Source organism: Pleurodeles waltl, chromosome 2_2 (assembly GCF_031143425.1).
Source record: "Pleurodeles waltl isolate 20211129_DDA chromosome 2_2, aPleWal1.hap1.20221129, whole genome shotgun sequence".
NCBI lineage: Eukaryota > Metazoa > Chordata > Amphibia > Caudata > Salamandridae > Pleurodeles > Pleurodeles waltl.
This window is the reverse complement of record NC_090439.1, coordinates 880836053-880850956: the sequence shown is the minus strand read 5'-3', so window position 1 is coordinate 880850956 and position 14904 is coordinate 880836053. Positions and strand designations below refer to the sequence as shown.

The following is a 14904-nucleotide window of genomic DNA, read 5'->3' as shown; positions in this document are numbered from 1 at the left end:
ATCGCGCATGTCTGCTCCTGGCTGCCTGAGCTGAACATGGAGTGTGTCAGACAGGCTGACCTTTGTACAGCCTGACAGACACTCTTCATGAGGGGCAAAAGGTGGGGGGGGGGCGTGGCCCCTCCCCACTAAAGGATGAGCCGCCACTGGCAAGAAACCTATTTGTGACCTATGTCCAGTACACACACAAAATGGCATCCCTGCATTCAGTCCAGTAAAGTGGGGTTGAAGTTCGTGATCAAGCAGCAGGAGGGCAGAACCCTGTCTGAGGGGCGGCAGCAGCTTGGGCTGTACAGAAAACCCTGTAAGACTGGGGTTAGCAATGCTGGAGGTCCTCTAAGAAGCCCCCAGAGTGCATGGAATCATACTTTTAATACTTGCAACAGTATTGGGATATGATTCTGACATGTTTGATACCAAACATGCCCAGGTTCGGAGTTACCATTATGTAGCAGGACATAGGTAGTGATCTATGTCCAGTACACATGTAAAATTGCGTCCCCTCTCTCACGAAGTCCAGGAAAATAAAACTGGAGTTTTTGGGGGCTAGTGCAGGGGTGCCCACACACACAGGAACCTACACCCTGACCTCTGGGCTGAGAGGGCTTACCATGGGGGTGACTTACAGTGATCAGTGACCTGTATTGAAAACGAGTGCATGCACCCGGTTCAAGCAGACTGCAATGTCATGCCTGCATAACCTTTTGCACGGGCTCCCTATGGGTGGCAGAATAACTGCTGCAGCCCATAGGGATCCTGGGTACCTAGGTACCATGTACTAGGGACTTACATGGGGGAACAGTATGCCAATTGTGGGAAGAAAATTTTACCAGCAACCAAATGTAGAGGAGAGAGCATAATCACTGGGGTCCTGGTTACCAAGATCCCAGTGAACAGTCAAACACACTGACACAGGCCAAAAGTGGGGATAACCAAGCTAGAAAGAGGCTACTTTCCTACAGTGTTGCTTATGAGGCACCAGTTTTTCAGTCACCATAATGACGCTACCACCTGTGTCCCTGTAGGCTTTAGACCCCTCCCTGCAGAATCCTCCATCTTGGTTTGGAGGACAGGGACCAATAGAGATAGGAATGTGCCCCCTCCTCAAAAGGAGTGGACACAAGGAGGGTGTAGGCACCCTCAAGGACAGTAGCCATTGGCTACTGACCCCTAACCCGCCCCTAAATCTAGAATTTAAGGGCCTCCCTGAACCCAGCTCACCAGATTCCTGGCGACCTACAAGAAGGACTGGTAAGCTGAATCCCCAGCAGCGAAGAAGGAAGACAGCTGCTTTGGCCCCAGCTTGTCTCCTGCTTCAAAAAATCAGAAAAAAGACCAGCAACGCATCCATCGGGCCCAGCTACCTCTGCCGACTCCAGAGGACTGCCCTGCACACAAAAGGACCAAGAACTCTCAAGGACAGCGGTTCTGTCTGAAGAAAACCACAACCAAGGACTCCCACCTTACTCCAGATGTGTGAGTCCTGACCTCTTTGCACCAGACGCCCACGGCCTGTGTCCAGCTGGTCCACCCAGCAAGAAAGGGTCCCCAGGCGATTGTGAGCTAGAGCCCACCCTGGCTCCACAACTATGCCTGCAGAGGGAATCTCGAGGATCCCCCGACTGCGAGCTAGCTCCGGACAAAGATAACAGATGCCTGAAGAACCACTGCACCCACAGCCCCTAGGCACAGCATCGACCAGCAGGCTGTCCTCCGCCCTGTCCAGCTGGTGGTTTGCCAGAGAAGCCCCCCTGCTTCTGCAGCCTGAGTGACCTATGGGGTCCCCTCATAGCTTTGCATTGAAAACCAGATGCCCTGTTTGCACCTTGCACCTGGCTGCCCTAGTGCCGCTGAGGGTGCGTGTTTGGTGCCTACTTGGGGGCCCCTATTGCGCTCTCTTGAATTGACACACACCACCACCCCGGTCTGCTCTCTGAAAACGCAGGTACTTACCTGCCAGCAGACCAAGTTCCCAGTGCCCCCTGTCTCCATAGGAGCCCACATTAATTTGATTCCTCTTTGACCTCTGCACCCGACCAGCCCTGTGTTGCTGGTGGTGGGTGTTTGGTGTTAACTTGAACCTCTAATGACGGACTACCTACACCCCAGAGATAAGAACTTTAAGTTGTATACTTACCTGCAAAACTGTACTCTTTTCTTCCTCCAGGAACTGTTGAAAATTGCACTGTGTTCACTTTTAAAATAGCTTTTTGCCATTTTATGAAAAACTGTATACATTATCTAATCTGTACAAAGTCCTGATCATATATGCAAAGTACCTTTTATTTTATGTACTTACCTGCTAACTGAATCGTGTGGTTCTAGAAATAAATTAACAAAACATTTTTCTATATAAAATCTTATTGGTCTGAAGTTACATCATTGAGTGTGCTTTTTCTATTGCTTGTGTGTGTACAACATATGCTTAACACTACCCTCTGATAAGCCTCACTGCTCGACCACCCTACCAGAAATGGAGCATTAGTATTATCTATTTCAGCCTCTGTCAAGCCTCTGGGGAACCCCTGGACTCTGTGCAAACTATATCTGATTTTGATATATTATATACAGAGCCAGCTTCCTACAATCCCCATTGTATATTTTTGCATGCATAAGGTCAATTACATCTTATTGTCTTAATTTAACAGATCTCAATTGACCCTACCTTTTCATCCTAATATAACCTTGTTTTTTAGGGTGTTAACTTGTATGTGAAAAATCTTGATGATGGTATCGATGATGAACGACTACGGAAAGAGTTCACACCTTTTGGTACAATCACTAGTGCAAAGGTAAGATTTGGATGGGGAGATAGCTGCCATTGTTTGTCAGTTTTGTGCAAAAGTATGTCCGTTGTTTGCTTAGTGCTTATGCTGCCTAATGATGCCTGAAAGCAGTCAAAGGGGTTAGGAGATAACAATTTATTTTTTCTTATATATTGTGTTGAATTGTGAATCTTACATTTCTGTGACCCTGCTGTGAAGCCCAGGATGTAGATCCTTGTCCTATATTAACTGTTCAAATGATAAATGCAAAGACCAGGATTCTCAAAGCAAATGAAAATGGGATTATTTTTGCCTGGGAAAGGTGGTTGAGACCTGCTGGACTGAAATGTGTGAGCACTTATCAATTTGAAGAGAGGCTCAAGATGTAGACTTCTCCTTCCATTGTCTTTCCTAGTTGACTGGTCTTCTATTTCCAGAAATAGGGGAGCACTCTGCCTCAGCACAAGTTATATGCTAGGAGTGAGGCTGGTTCAGTGTGCATCATTGACACACTTACTGGTACTTTCAATGCAGAATCTAAATAGTTTTAATCATTAAGTTGCTCCGCAGCATGTTGTTGGCTACTTGAGTGGATCACGGACTCTGAAGGGCATACCAAATGTATCTTTCCCTGGATGAATTGGGTCCAGTCTTGAAGACTTTCTTTTACTCAGCACTTATAACAGTTGCTTTTTTTACTGTCCGTTTGCACATCTGTTTGGTACATTTGACAGTCTGTTCTTTAAATCTTTATCTTATCATTCTTGTATGTCTCATCAGCCGGTAGTTACTTTCTGGACAGATTCTGAAAGTTTGTTTTCAGAATACCTGTTTCCAACGTCGGTCCCTAAAAGGGTGTGGTCTCCAGAGGCTTGTCAGAATTATATTCAAACCTCTTGGCCTAGTATCTGAAAGTAACTCAAAAGTGCAGCATCTAAAGTCTTAAATTGCAGGCCTTATGTCCAACCTGGAGCTTCGCTAAGTAGACAATTTGGCTTTCGGCATCAACTGGGAGCGAGTTGTGAGGAATAGTGTTTCATATTCTGGGACAGTGGTGGGATCTTAGTCACAAGCTGAGCCGAACAGATGGAACTCCAGGACTCCATTCTTCAGTAATTGACAGTCAATGCATCATTTTGTCCCCTTTAAAAGTTTTTAGGTGTTCAGTGCAGATGTTGAATTAGTCAAACTATGGGGTAACAGCCATGCCACTTGGTCTTTATTATGGCAGAGTGAACAGAAGACAGAATTGTGAAGGGCTACTGGTGTCCAATTAGGTGATGGAGAATTCTAGTTTTTTTGTTGTTTTTTTTTTGTGGAGCTTGCAACTTTCAAATGACCTAACGTCGAGCGTTTTGACAATGATCTGTGACACACACTGAGAGATGAGCTGATGCTGAACTATGGGACGTTGAAATGTGTGGCCAAGTCGAATGATGCATTGAGTAAAGTGGCTACGTCAGCTGATGTGTCATGGCACGCTGTAACATTAAACATTTGTCAGGTAGCGAACAGTGATGTGTTTTGATGTAGAGGAAAGTAGTCCTCAGCTTGCTTGCAAGTCAGTCAATCAGAACTTCTATAGCGCGTGGGTCTCAAAGCGCTCTTTGCAGGTGTGCTGCGCAATCAAAAAGCCAGGTCTTGAGGTCGTTCCTGAACTGCTTCAGTGATGCGGTCTGTCTGAGTTTGAAAGGTAGCGTGTACCGTGTCTGGGCTGCGAGGTAGGTGAAGGATCTTGCTCCTGCTGTGCTTTTTCAGATCTTGGGAATGGTTGCGAGTTCCAGCTGGGAAAAACTGAGTTGTCTGTTGGGTACGTAGAAGGTGAGGCATAGGTTGATGTAGGGCCCATCCTATGTTGTGGAGTGCCTTGTAGATGTGAAACAGAAGTTTGCATGTGATGCGCTTGTTGAGTGGGAACCAGTGTAGGGCTCTGTGGTGGGAGGAGATGTCAATGTCGGGATGTCCAGGATGAGCCTGGCTGCTGCATTTTGAATTCTTTGTAGTCTTGATTGTAGTTTCTTGGTGATGCCGGCATAGAGTACTTTGGCGTAGGCCAGTTTACTACTGATGAGTGCATGGATGACTCTCCTCGTGTCTGTGGGGATCCACTTGACCATTCGTAGGAGTGAAAGGGTGTGGAAGCATGACGACGAGACAGCATTGAGTTGGTGGGTCATGTACAGAGAGGAGTCCAAGATGATGCCCAGATTGCATACATGGTGATTGGGAGCTGGGGCGTTTCCCAGTGCGGTAGGCCACCAGGAGTTCGAGGTGGAGGGGGTGGAGCCAATTTGGAGGATCTGTCTGTGCTGTACCTTTTGCCAACGTCAACGCTATTGGTGTCAAACGGGAATGTATGTGTCAAGAATGTCAAGGACTACACCTACTCTTTTCCTAGTTCACTTTTCTTTTCCTAGAACTTTATGCATAGGAATCTTTCTGGGTGAACGATACAATCAATGTGTAGGAAAGTGCCCCTTTTTGACATGGGCACCCCCACTTTCTACCTGGTGTTAGGTGCAATTTTGCCTGAAAGTGCACTGGTTTCTTGCTACAGAGTGCCAGATCTGTTTCCCTAAAACTGCACCAATATTTCTCAATTGGCAATACCTTTGGGGCCCCCGATGAGTCCCTAGTAAATGGTACCTAGGGCATTGATTCCAAGGAAGATCCCCAAGGGCTGCACTATGTATTGTGGCACCCTCGGGGACCCCTCACCTAGCACAGACTGCCAGTACAGGCTGCTTGTCTTGGTGCAGCTTAAAGTGAAAACACGACATGGCACACAGTCTGTGCGCCATGTCTCCTAACACTGCATGCAATATGTAGGAGGCTGGCTCAGTTTATCTTGTACACATATGGTGTTGCACTCTATACGGAGTCCATGCAACCTTTATTGATAGTAAATAGGTGTGCAGGTAGCGCAAGCTCAATAGGGGTAGCGGAGGCAAGCAGCTGAAGCTTATCCAGGAGGAATGTATAGCACTTGCAATGCCAAAGTAGTCAGACAGTAACTCACTCCCAAGAAAGAACCATACAAGTGTAGGAAAGTACCCTCTTTTTGGCATGGTTACCCCCACTTTTTGTCTGCCATCAGTATGCTTTGACAGTTTTCACTGGGATCCTGCTAACCAGGACACAGTGATTGTGCCCTCCCTCTAAATTTAGTTGCCTAGGACTTGCATACCCCACAATTGGCATACTGGTACCCCCTTATAAGACCCTAGTATATGGTACTTGGGTACCAAGGGCATTTGAACACTGGGGGTTCCCCATGGGCTGCAGCATGTATTGTGCCACCCGTGGCAGCACATGCAAAATGTGTCTGCAGGCCTGCCATTGCAGCTTGCCTGAAAAGGTGCATGCACCCTTTTAAGCACAGGTCATTGCATCATGTCACTGTAACTTACCCCGATGGTAGGCCCTCCTAGCCCATAGGGCAGGTGCGTTGAGCACCTACGGTGTTATCACTTTATACCAGGTAACCCCTATTAGTGAAGTGTAGGCAGTGTCTAGGAAGCCAGGGCTCTCTAGAGGTAGCTCTGAATGAGCAGCCAAGACTTATCTAGGAGACAGCAAAGCTTATGCAAAATCACTACAGTCACACAGCACTTACACACATGAAAGAACCACAGAGTGTTAAAAAATAAAGGTACTTTATTATAGTAACACAAATACTAGACTACTGAATAGGCAATCCCCCAACTGGAGGTTCTCCAATCCCAACAGGAGGACTTTGGAAAAGGATTGGTCTAGACGCAACCAAGACTGGAAGAACCCAAAGGTGGATCCTGACAGAACAGGACCAGCAAAGGAAGGTGACCAAGTCCAGTTCGTGATGGGAGTTTCCGCTTGTGGCAAGAGCCACTACCCACCCTTCTGTGGATGCAGGACAAGGTCAACGGTGGACGAAGGTCAGCAATGCCGCACCGGAAGTGAAGAGGAGTGATGCAAGTGATGTCCCACGTCAATAGTCAGTTTAGTGGTGCTGAAAAAGTCTTGGCAAATGCAAGAGACGGAGACGGTTTGGAAGGCCGAAGAGGACCAGCAAGGTCCAGGGGACTTGGCCCAAGGAGGGGAGTCCAGGGTGACCCACAGCAGCTGAGAGAGTCACAAGAAGAGGAAGATAGATGCTGCTGGCAACCCACTAGCGGCACGCACAGGAGTCGCAGTGAGGCCCACTTAGCACACCTGGAAGAGTCCCACGTCGCTGGAGCAGCAGGCAGGAGACTGTTGCTGGAAGAAGTGCTGGAGGGCGGGGCTACCTGGAGCCTGAAGATCCCTTGGAGGAGGAACAAGCAAGCCTTGGTGTTGGAAGCTGGCCTAGTGTGTGGTGGGTATCTAAGGTACTGACACCTTATACCAGGTCCAGAGATCCTCTATTAGTGTAGTGTGAAGCCAAGCTCTCTAGATGTAGCTGTAGATGAGCAGCCAAGGCTTATCTAGGAGACATGCAAAGCTCATGCAATGCCACTGTAGTCACACAGCACTTACATGGAAGAAAACACCCAGTGTTACAAAAGTAAAAGTACTTTATATTTAGTGGGACAATTACCAAAAAGTACTAGATGGGCAACCCTCCATAAGAGGTAAGTAACACACTACATATGTACACTAGTAAACAGAAATAGGCATAAAAGCAGTAGAAAAAAGTGCAAATAGACAAGGGGAGCCCAAACCATATACTAAAAGAATTGAATGTGGAAGCAGGACCCCCACCCAGGTAAGTGGTGACTGTAGAGGGGACCTGGAGGAACTAGGAACCCCAAAAGGTAAGTACCACAGTGCCTCCCAGCAACAAGGAAGGAAAGAGTAAGTTACTGGATTTTCCCCAAACTACCCAAAAGGACTAGAAAGAAAAATAATGCAACACCCAGACAAGACCTCGGCAACACAGAGTCCACAGAAAAAAAGGCAGCCCCCACAGGAGACCCACTGGAAGAGGACCCAGGGATTACAGAGGAGGCCATGCAGCACAACTGAAGAAGGGTGCTACGCCACAGGAGAAGCACGCAGAGGGCTGTGCGTCGCAGGGAAGAGTGCTGGGGTCTGGGGCTACCCAGAGTCTGCAGACCTTGGAGGAGATGCCAACAAGCCTTGGTAACTGCAAGAGACCTAGTGCATGGGGTAATTGTCCTGCGTGGGAAGGTAAGGGCTTTCTTTCACCAAAGTTGAACAGCTGACAGAGGACCAAGGGGACCACTCCAGACCACCACCTGTGATGCAGGATCCACGCAGCTCAGGATGAGAGGAGATCCATGCAGCTGGTCATCGTTGCAGTTAGTGCCTGTGGATGCAGGGAATTACCCCTTTACTCCAAGGGAGATTCCTTCTTTCTTCTTGTGCAGACTGAAAACTTTCCACCCCCAGAGGATGCAGAGCCAGAGAAATGTTGCAGAAGCTGGAAGGAGCTGTGGAACCAGTGTTGCAAATAGAGTCTTCATCGTGGATGCAATACTGAGTAAATGGAATGCGAAAGGCAGATCCCCACCCAAGGAAGTGGAATCTGTAAAGGGGAGCTGGTGGAACTAGGAACCGCAAAAGCTAATTGCCAGATGCCCCCTAAGCGACCAGGAGAGAAGTAAGTACCTGTTTTTTCCACAAAGCCAGAGGTAAACTTTGTAAAAGGACTGTGCAAAACCCAAGCAGGAATGAAAGTAACAGAAGAACGATCCTGACAGAACAACACCTGCAAATGAAGGGGACCAAGTAGAGTTCTAGTTGGAGTGTCTGGTTGGGGCAGGAGCCACTACCTACCCTTCTGTAGATGCAGGACCAGGTTGACGGTGAAGACCAGGAGTCGGCTAAACAGCACAGGAGAAGAGTTCCAGGAGTGATGCAGTCGATGTCCCGCTTTGGAAAAAGAGTTGCAGTCAGTCAGTGGTGTGGAAAAATCACCAACAAGACTTGGCAAAGGCAAGAGTTGCAGAAGAAGAGTTGCAAAGCACCTGGGGACCAGAAAGGTCTGGGGGGGACTCAACCCAAGGAGTCGCAGGGGGCTAACTTGGCACACATGGAGAGGAGTCTTGCATTGCTGGAGCAACAGGCAGGAGTCTGTGCTTTGCAGGGAAGAGTGCAGGAGGCTGGGGCTACACGGAGCTTGACGACCCCTTGGAAGAAAAGCCAACAAGACTTGGTTGCGGCAAGAGTTGCGGTGCACAGGGGGTACTGTCCTGCAAGGAGAGGCAAAGACTCACCACCTCCCAAGTTGGACAGCTGGTAGAGGGGACCACTCCAGACCACCACCTGTGTGGCAGGATCCGCACAGAGTTGCAGGAGAGAGGATGCACACGGCTGCTTGTCAATGCAGTTGGTGTTTGCTGATGCAGGGTAGTGACTCCTTCACTCAAAGGGAGATTCTTTCTTGCATCTTGGTGCAGACTGAGGACATGCCTCCCTCAGAAGATGCACATCTGATGAAATGTTGCAGTTGCTGGAAGGAGCCGGAGAAACAATGTTGCAGAGCAAATTCGTCACTGGATCTGCAGATTGTGGGTTCCTGTGAAGTCCGGTGGCGGTTCCAGTGGCCAGAAGTTGAAGTAAACGTTGTAGAGGAGTCCTGTTGGAATCTTGCACGTCGAATCTGAGGGCCCACCCAAGAGGGAGAACCTAGATAGCCCTAAAAGGAGGATTGGTCACCTAGCAGGGTGACCACCTATCAGGAGGGAGCTGTGACATCACCTGCCTGACCTGGCCACTCAAATGCTCCTTGAGGCCTCTGCCCAACTTGGATTCAAGATGGCAGAATCAAGTGGCCACCTGGAGGAACTCTCTGGGCACCACCCCTGAGGTGGTGATGTACAGGCGGAGTGGTAACTCCCCTTTCCATTGTCCAGTTCTGCACCAGAGCAGGGACTGGGGGTCCCTGGACTGGTGCCAACCGGTTTATGCAAGGAGGACACCAAATGTGCCCTTCAAAGCCTTCCAGTGGCTTGGGGGAGCCTACCCCTCCCAAGCCATGTAACACCCATCTCCAAAGGGAGAGTGTATTGTCACTTCAAAGGAAATCCTTTGTTTAGCCTTCCTGGGCTTGAGCAGTTCAAGCAGCAGGTCATGCACCTTTTCTCGCAGACTGTAATGGCATGCCTGCAGACACATTTTGGATAGACTTCCATGTTCGGCATAATACATGCTGCAGCCCATGGGGAACCTCGGATGCCCCATGCCCTGGCTACCTAGGTACCATATACTAAGGACTTACATTGGGGCACCAGTAAGCCAATGGTGTGGGTGCTCAGTAAGGGACAGCCAGATTTAGGGGGATAGAGCACAGTCTCGGGTCCTGGTTAGCAGGATCCCAGTGAACACAGTCAGGAAAACACCCAACAGCAGGCAAAAAGTGAGGGTAACTGTAGGAGGTTGGCTCTGTATGTGCTATTTCAAAGTAAGGAATAGCATGCACAGAGTCCAAGGGTTCCCCTTAGAGGTAAAATAGTGGTAAAAATAGATAATACTAATGCTCTATTTTGTGGTAGTGTGGTCGAGCAGTAGGCTTATCCAAGGAGTAGTGTTAAGCATTTGTTGTACCTACACATAGACAATAAATGAGGTACACACACTCAGAGACAAATCCAGCCAATAGGTTTTTATATAGAAAAATATCTTTTCTTAGTTTATTTTAAGAACCACAGGTTCAAATTCTACATGTAATATCTCATTCGAAAGGTATTGCAGGTAAGTACTTTAGGAACTTCAAATCATCAAAATTGCATGTATACTTTTCAAGTTATTGACAAATAGCTGTTTTAAAAGTGGACACTTAGTGCAATTTTCACAGTTCCTAGGGGAGGTAAGTATTTGTTAGGTTAACCAGGTAAGTAAGACACTTACAGGGCTTAGTTCTTGGTCCAAGGTAGCCCACCGTTGGGGGTTCAGGGCAACCCCAAAGTCACCACACCAGCAGCTCAGGGCCGGTCAGGTGCAGAGTTCAAAGTGGTCCCCAAAACGCATAGGCTAGAATGGAGAGAAGGGGGTGCCCCGGTTCCGGTCTGCTTGCAGGTAAGTACCCGCGTCTTCGGAGGGCAGACCAGGGGGGTTTTGTAGGGCACCGGGGGGGACATTTCCTTACACAAGTCCACACAGAAATTTCACCCTCAGCAGCGCGGGGGCGGCCGGGTGCAGTGTAGAAACAAGCGTCGGGTTTTCAATGTTAGTCTAGGAGAGATCTCGGGATCTCTTCAGCGCTGCAGGCAGGCAAGGGGGGGATTCCTCGGGGAAACCTCCACTTGGGCAAGGGAGAGGGACTCCTGGGGGTCACTTCTCCAGTGAAAGTCCGGTCCGTCAGGTCCTGGGGGCTGCGGGTGCAGGGTCTCTCCCAGGCGTCGGGACTTTAGGTTCAAAGAGTCGCGGTCAGGGGAAGCCTCGGGATTCCCTCTGCAGGCGGCGCTGTGGGGGCTCAGGGGGGACAGGTTTTGGTACTCACAGTATCAGAGTAGTCCTGGGGTCCCTCCTGAGGTGTTGGATCGCCACCAGCCGAGTCGGTGTCGCCGGGTGCAGTGTTGCAAGTCTCACGCTTCTTGCGGGGAGCTTGCAGGGTTCTTTCAAGGCTGCTGGAAACAAAGTTGCAGCCTTTCTTGGAGCAGGTCCGCTGTCCTCGGGAGTTTCTTGTCTTTTCGAAGCAGGGGCAGTCCTCAGAGGATGTCGAGGTCGCTGGTCCCTTTGGAAGGCGTCGCTGGAGCAGGATCTTTGGAAGGCAGGAGACAGGCCGGTGAGTTTCTGGAGCCAAGGCAGTTGTCGTCTTCTGGTCTTCCGCTGCAGGGGTTTTCAGCTGGGCAGTCCTTCTTCTTGTAGTTGCAGGAATCTGATTTTCTAGGGTTCAGGGTAGCCCTTAAATACTAAATTTAAGGGCGTGTTTAGGTCTGGGGGGTTAGTAGCCAATGGCTACTAGCCCTGAGGGTGGGTACACCCTCTTTGTGCCTCCTCCCAAGGGGAGGGGGTCACAATCCTAACCCTATTGGGGGAATCCTCCATCTGCAAGATGGAGGATTTCTAAAAGTTAGAGTCACCTCAGCTCAGGACACCTTAGGGGCTGTCCTGACTGGCCAGTGACTCCTCCTTGTTTTTCTCATTATTTTCTCCGGCCTTGCCGCCAAAAGTGGGGCCTGGCCGGAGGGGGCGGGCAACTCCACTAGCTGGAGTGTCCTGCTGGGTTGGCACAAAGGAGGTGAGCCTTTGAGGCTCACCGCCAGGTGTGACAATTCCTGCCTGGGGGAGGTGTTAGCATCTCCACCCAGTGCAGGCTTTGTTACTGGCCTCAGAGTGACAAAGGCACTCTCCCCATGGGGCCAGCAACATGTCTCGGTTTGTGGCAGGCTGCTAAAACTAGTCAGCCTACACAGATAGTCGGTTAAGTTTCAGGGGGCACCTCTAAGGTGCCCTCTGTGGTGTATTTTACAATAAAATGTACACTGGCATCAGTGTGCATTTATTGTGCTGAGAAGTTTGATACCAAACTTCCCAGTTTTCAGTGTAGCCATTATGGTGCTGTGGAGTTCGTGTTTGACAGACTCCCAGACCATATACTCTTATGGCTACCCTGCACTTACAATGTCTAAGGTTTTGTTTAGACACTGTAGGGGTACCATGCTCATGCACTGGTACCCTCACCTATGGTATAGTGCACCCTGCCTTAGGGCTGTAAGGCCTGCTAGAGGGGTGGCTTACCTATACTGCATAGGCAGTGAGAGGCTGGCATGGCACCCTGAGGGGAGTGCCATGTCGACTTACTCGTTTTGTCCTCACTAGCACACACAAGCTGGCAAGCAGTGTGTCTGTGCTGAGTGAGAGGTCTCCAGGGTGGCATAAGACATGCTGCAGCCCTTAGAGACCTTCCTTGGCATCAGGGCCCTTGGTACTAGAAGTACCAGTTACAAGGGACTTATCTGGATGCCAGGGTCTGCCAATTGTGGATACAAAAGTACAGGTTAGGGAAAGAACACTGGTGCTGGGGCCTGGTTAGCAGGCCTCAGCACACTTTCAATTGCAAACATAGCATCAGCAAAGGCAAAAAGTCAGGGGGCAACCATGCCAAGGAGGCATTTCCTTACACAACCCCCCCCCAAACGAAAGAGGATGAGACTAACCTTTCCCAAGAGAGTCTTCATTTTCTAAGTGGAAGAACCTGGAAAGGCCATCTGCATTGGCATGGGCAGTCCCAGGTCTGTGTTCCACTATAAAGTCCATTCCCTGTAGGGAGATGGACCACCTCAACAGTTTAGGATTTTCACCTTTCATTTGCATCAGCCATTTGAGAGGTCTGTGGTCAGTTTGAACTAGGAAGTGAGTCCCAAAGAGGTATGGTCTCAGCTTCTTCAGGGACCAAACCACAGCAAAGGCCTCCCTCTCAATGGCACTCCAACGCTGCTCCCTGGGGAGTAACCTCCTGCTAATGAAAGCAACAGGCTGGTCAAGGCCATCATCATTTGTTTGGGACAAAACTGCCCCTATCCCATGTTCAGAGGCATCAGTCTGCACAATGAACTGCTTAGAATAATCTGGAGCTTTTAGAACTGGTGCTGAGCACATTGCTTGTTTCAGGGTGTCAAAGGCCTGTTGGCATTCCACAGTCCAGTTCACTTTCTTGGGCATTTTCTTGGAGGTGAGTTCAGTGAGGGCTGTCACAATGGATCCATATCCCTTCACAAACCTCCTGTAATACCCAGTCAAGCCAAGGAATGCCCTGACTTGAGTCTGGGTTTTTGGAGCTACCCAGTCCAGAATAGTCTGGATCTTGGGTTGGAGTGGCTGAACTTGGCCTCCACCTACAAGGTGTCCCAAGTAAACCACAGTTCCCTGCCCTATCTGGCATTTGGATGCCTTGATAGAGAGGCCTGCAGATTGCAGAGCCTTCAAAACCTTCTTCAGGTGGACCAGGTGATCCTGCCAGGTGGAGCTAAAGACAGCAATATCATCAAGATAAGCTGTGCTAAAGGACTCCAAGCCAGCAAGGACTTGATTCACCAACCTTTGGAAGGTGGCAGGGGCATTCTTTAAACCAAAGGGCATAACAGTAAACTGATAATGCCCATCAGGTGTGGAGAATGCTGTCTTTTCTTTTGCTCCAGGTGCCATTTTTATTTGCCAGTACCCTGCTGTCAAGTCAAAGGTACTTAGGAATTTGGCAGCACCTAATTTATCAATGAGCTCATCAGCTCTTGGAATTGGATGAGCATCTGTCTTGGTGACAGAATTGAGCCCTCTGTAGTCCACACAAAACCTCATCTCTTTCTTTCCATCTTTGGTGTGAGGTTTGGGGACTAAGACCACTGGGCTAGCCCAGGGGCTGTCAGAGCGCTCAATTACTCCCAATTCCAACATCTTGTGGACTTCCACCTTGATGCTTTCTTTGACATGGTCAGATTGTCTAAAGATTTTGTTCTTGACAGGCATGCTGTCTCCTGTGTCCACATCATGGGTACACAGGTGTGTCTGACCAGGGGTCGAGGAGAAGAGTTCAGGAAACTGTTGTAGGACTCTCCTACAATCAGCTTGCTGTTGGCCAGAGAGGGTGTCTGAGTAGATCACTCCATCTACTGTGCCATCTTTTGGGTCTGATGACAGAAGATCAGGGAGAGGTTCACTCTCTGCCTCCTGATCCTCATCTGTTACCATTAACAGATTCACATCAGCCCTGTCATGGAAGAGCTTAAGGCGGTTTACATGGATCACCCTCTTGGGGCTCCTGCTTGTGCCCAGGTCCACCAGGTAGGTGACCTGACTCTTCCTCTCTAGCACTGGGTAAGGGCCACTCCATTTGTCCTGGAGTGCCCTGGGAGCCACAGGCTCCAGAACCCAGACTTTCTGCCCTGGTTGGAACTCAACCAGTGCAGCCTTTTGGTCATACCAAAACTTCTGGAGCTGTTGGCTGGCCTCAAGGTTTTTGGTTGCCTTTTCCATGTACTCTGCCATTCTAGAGCGAAGGCCAAGTACATAGTCCACTATGTCCTGTTTAGGCTCATGGAGAGGTCTCTCCCAGCCTTCTTTAACAAGGGCAAGTGGTCCCCTTACCGGATGACCAAACAGAAGTTCAAAGGGTGAGAATCCTACTCCCTTCTGTGGCACCTCTCTGTAAGCGAAAAGCAGACATGGCAAGAGGACATCCCATCTCCTTTTGAGTTTTTCTGGGAGCCCCATGATCATG

The 14904-nt window shown here is 49.3% G+C and overlaps 1 protein-coding gene across 1 annotated transcript in view; it reads left to right on the top strand.

Moving 5' to 3' along the window:
* The window catches only part of PABPC1 (poly(A) binding protein cytoplasmic 1), a 300149-nt gene that overhangs the window by 123844 nt on the left and 161401 nt on the right, over window positions 1-14904 (top strand). Inside the window, exon 8 of the mRNA XM_069220563.1 lies at window positions 2697-2792. Coding sequence (XP_069076664.1) covers window positions 2697-2792 — 96 coding nt within the window. The remainder of the gene's footprint in view (window positions 1-2696; window positions 2793-14904) is intronic.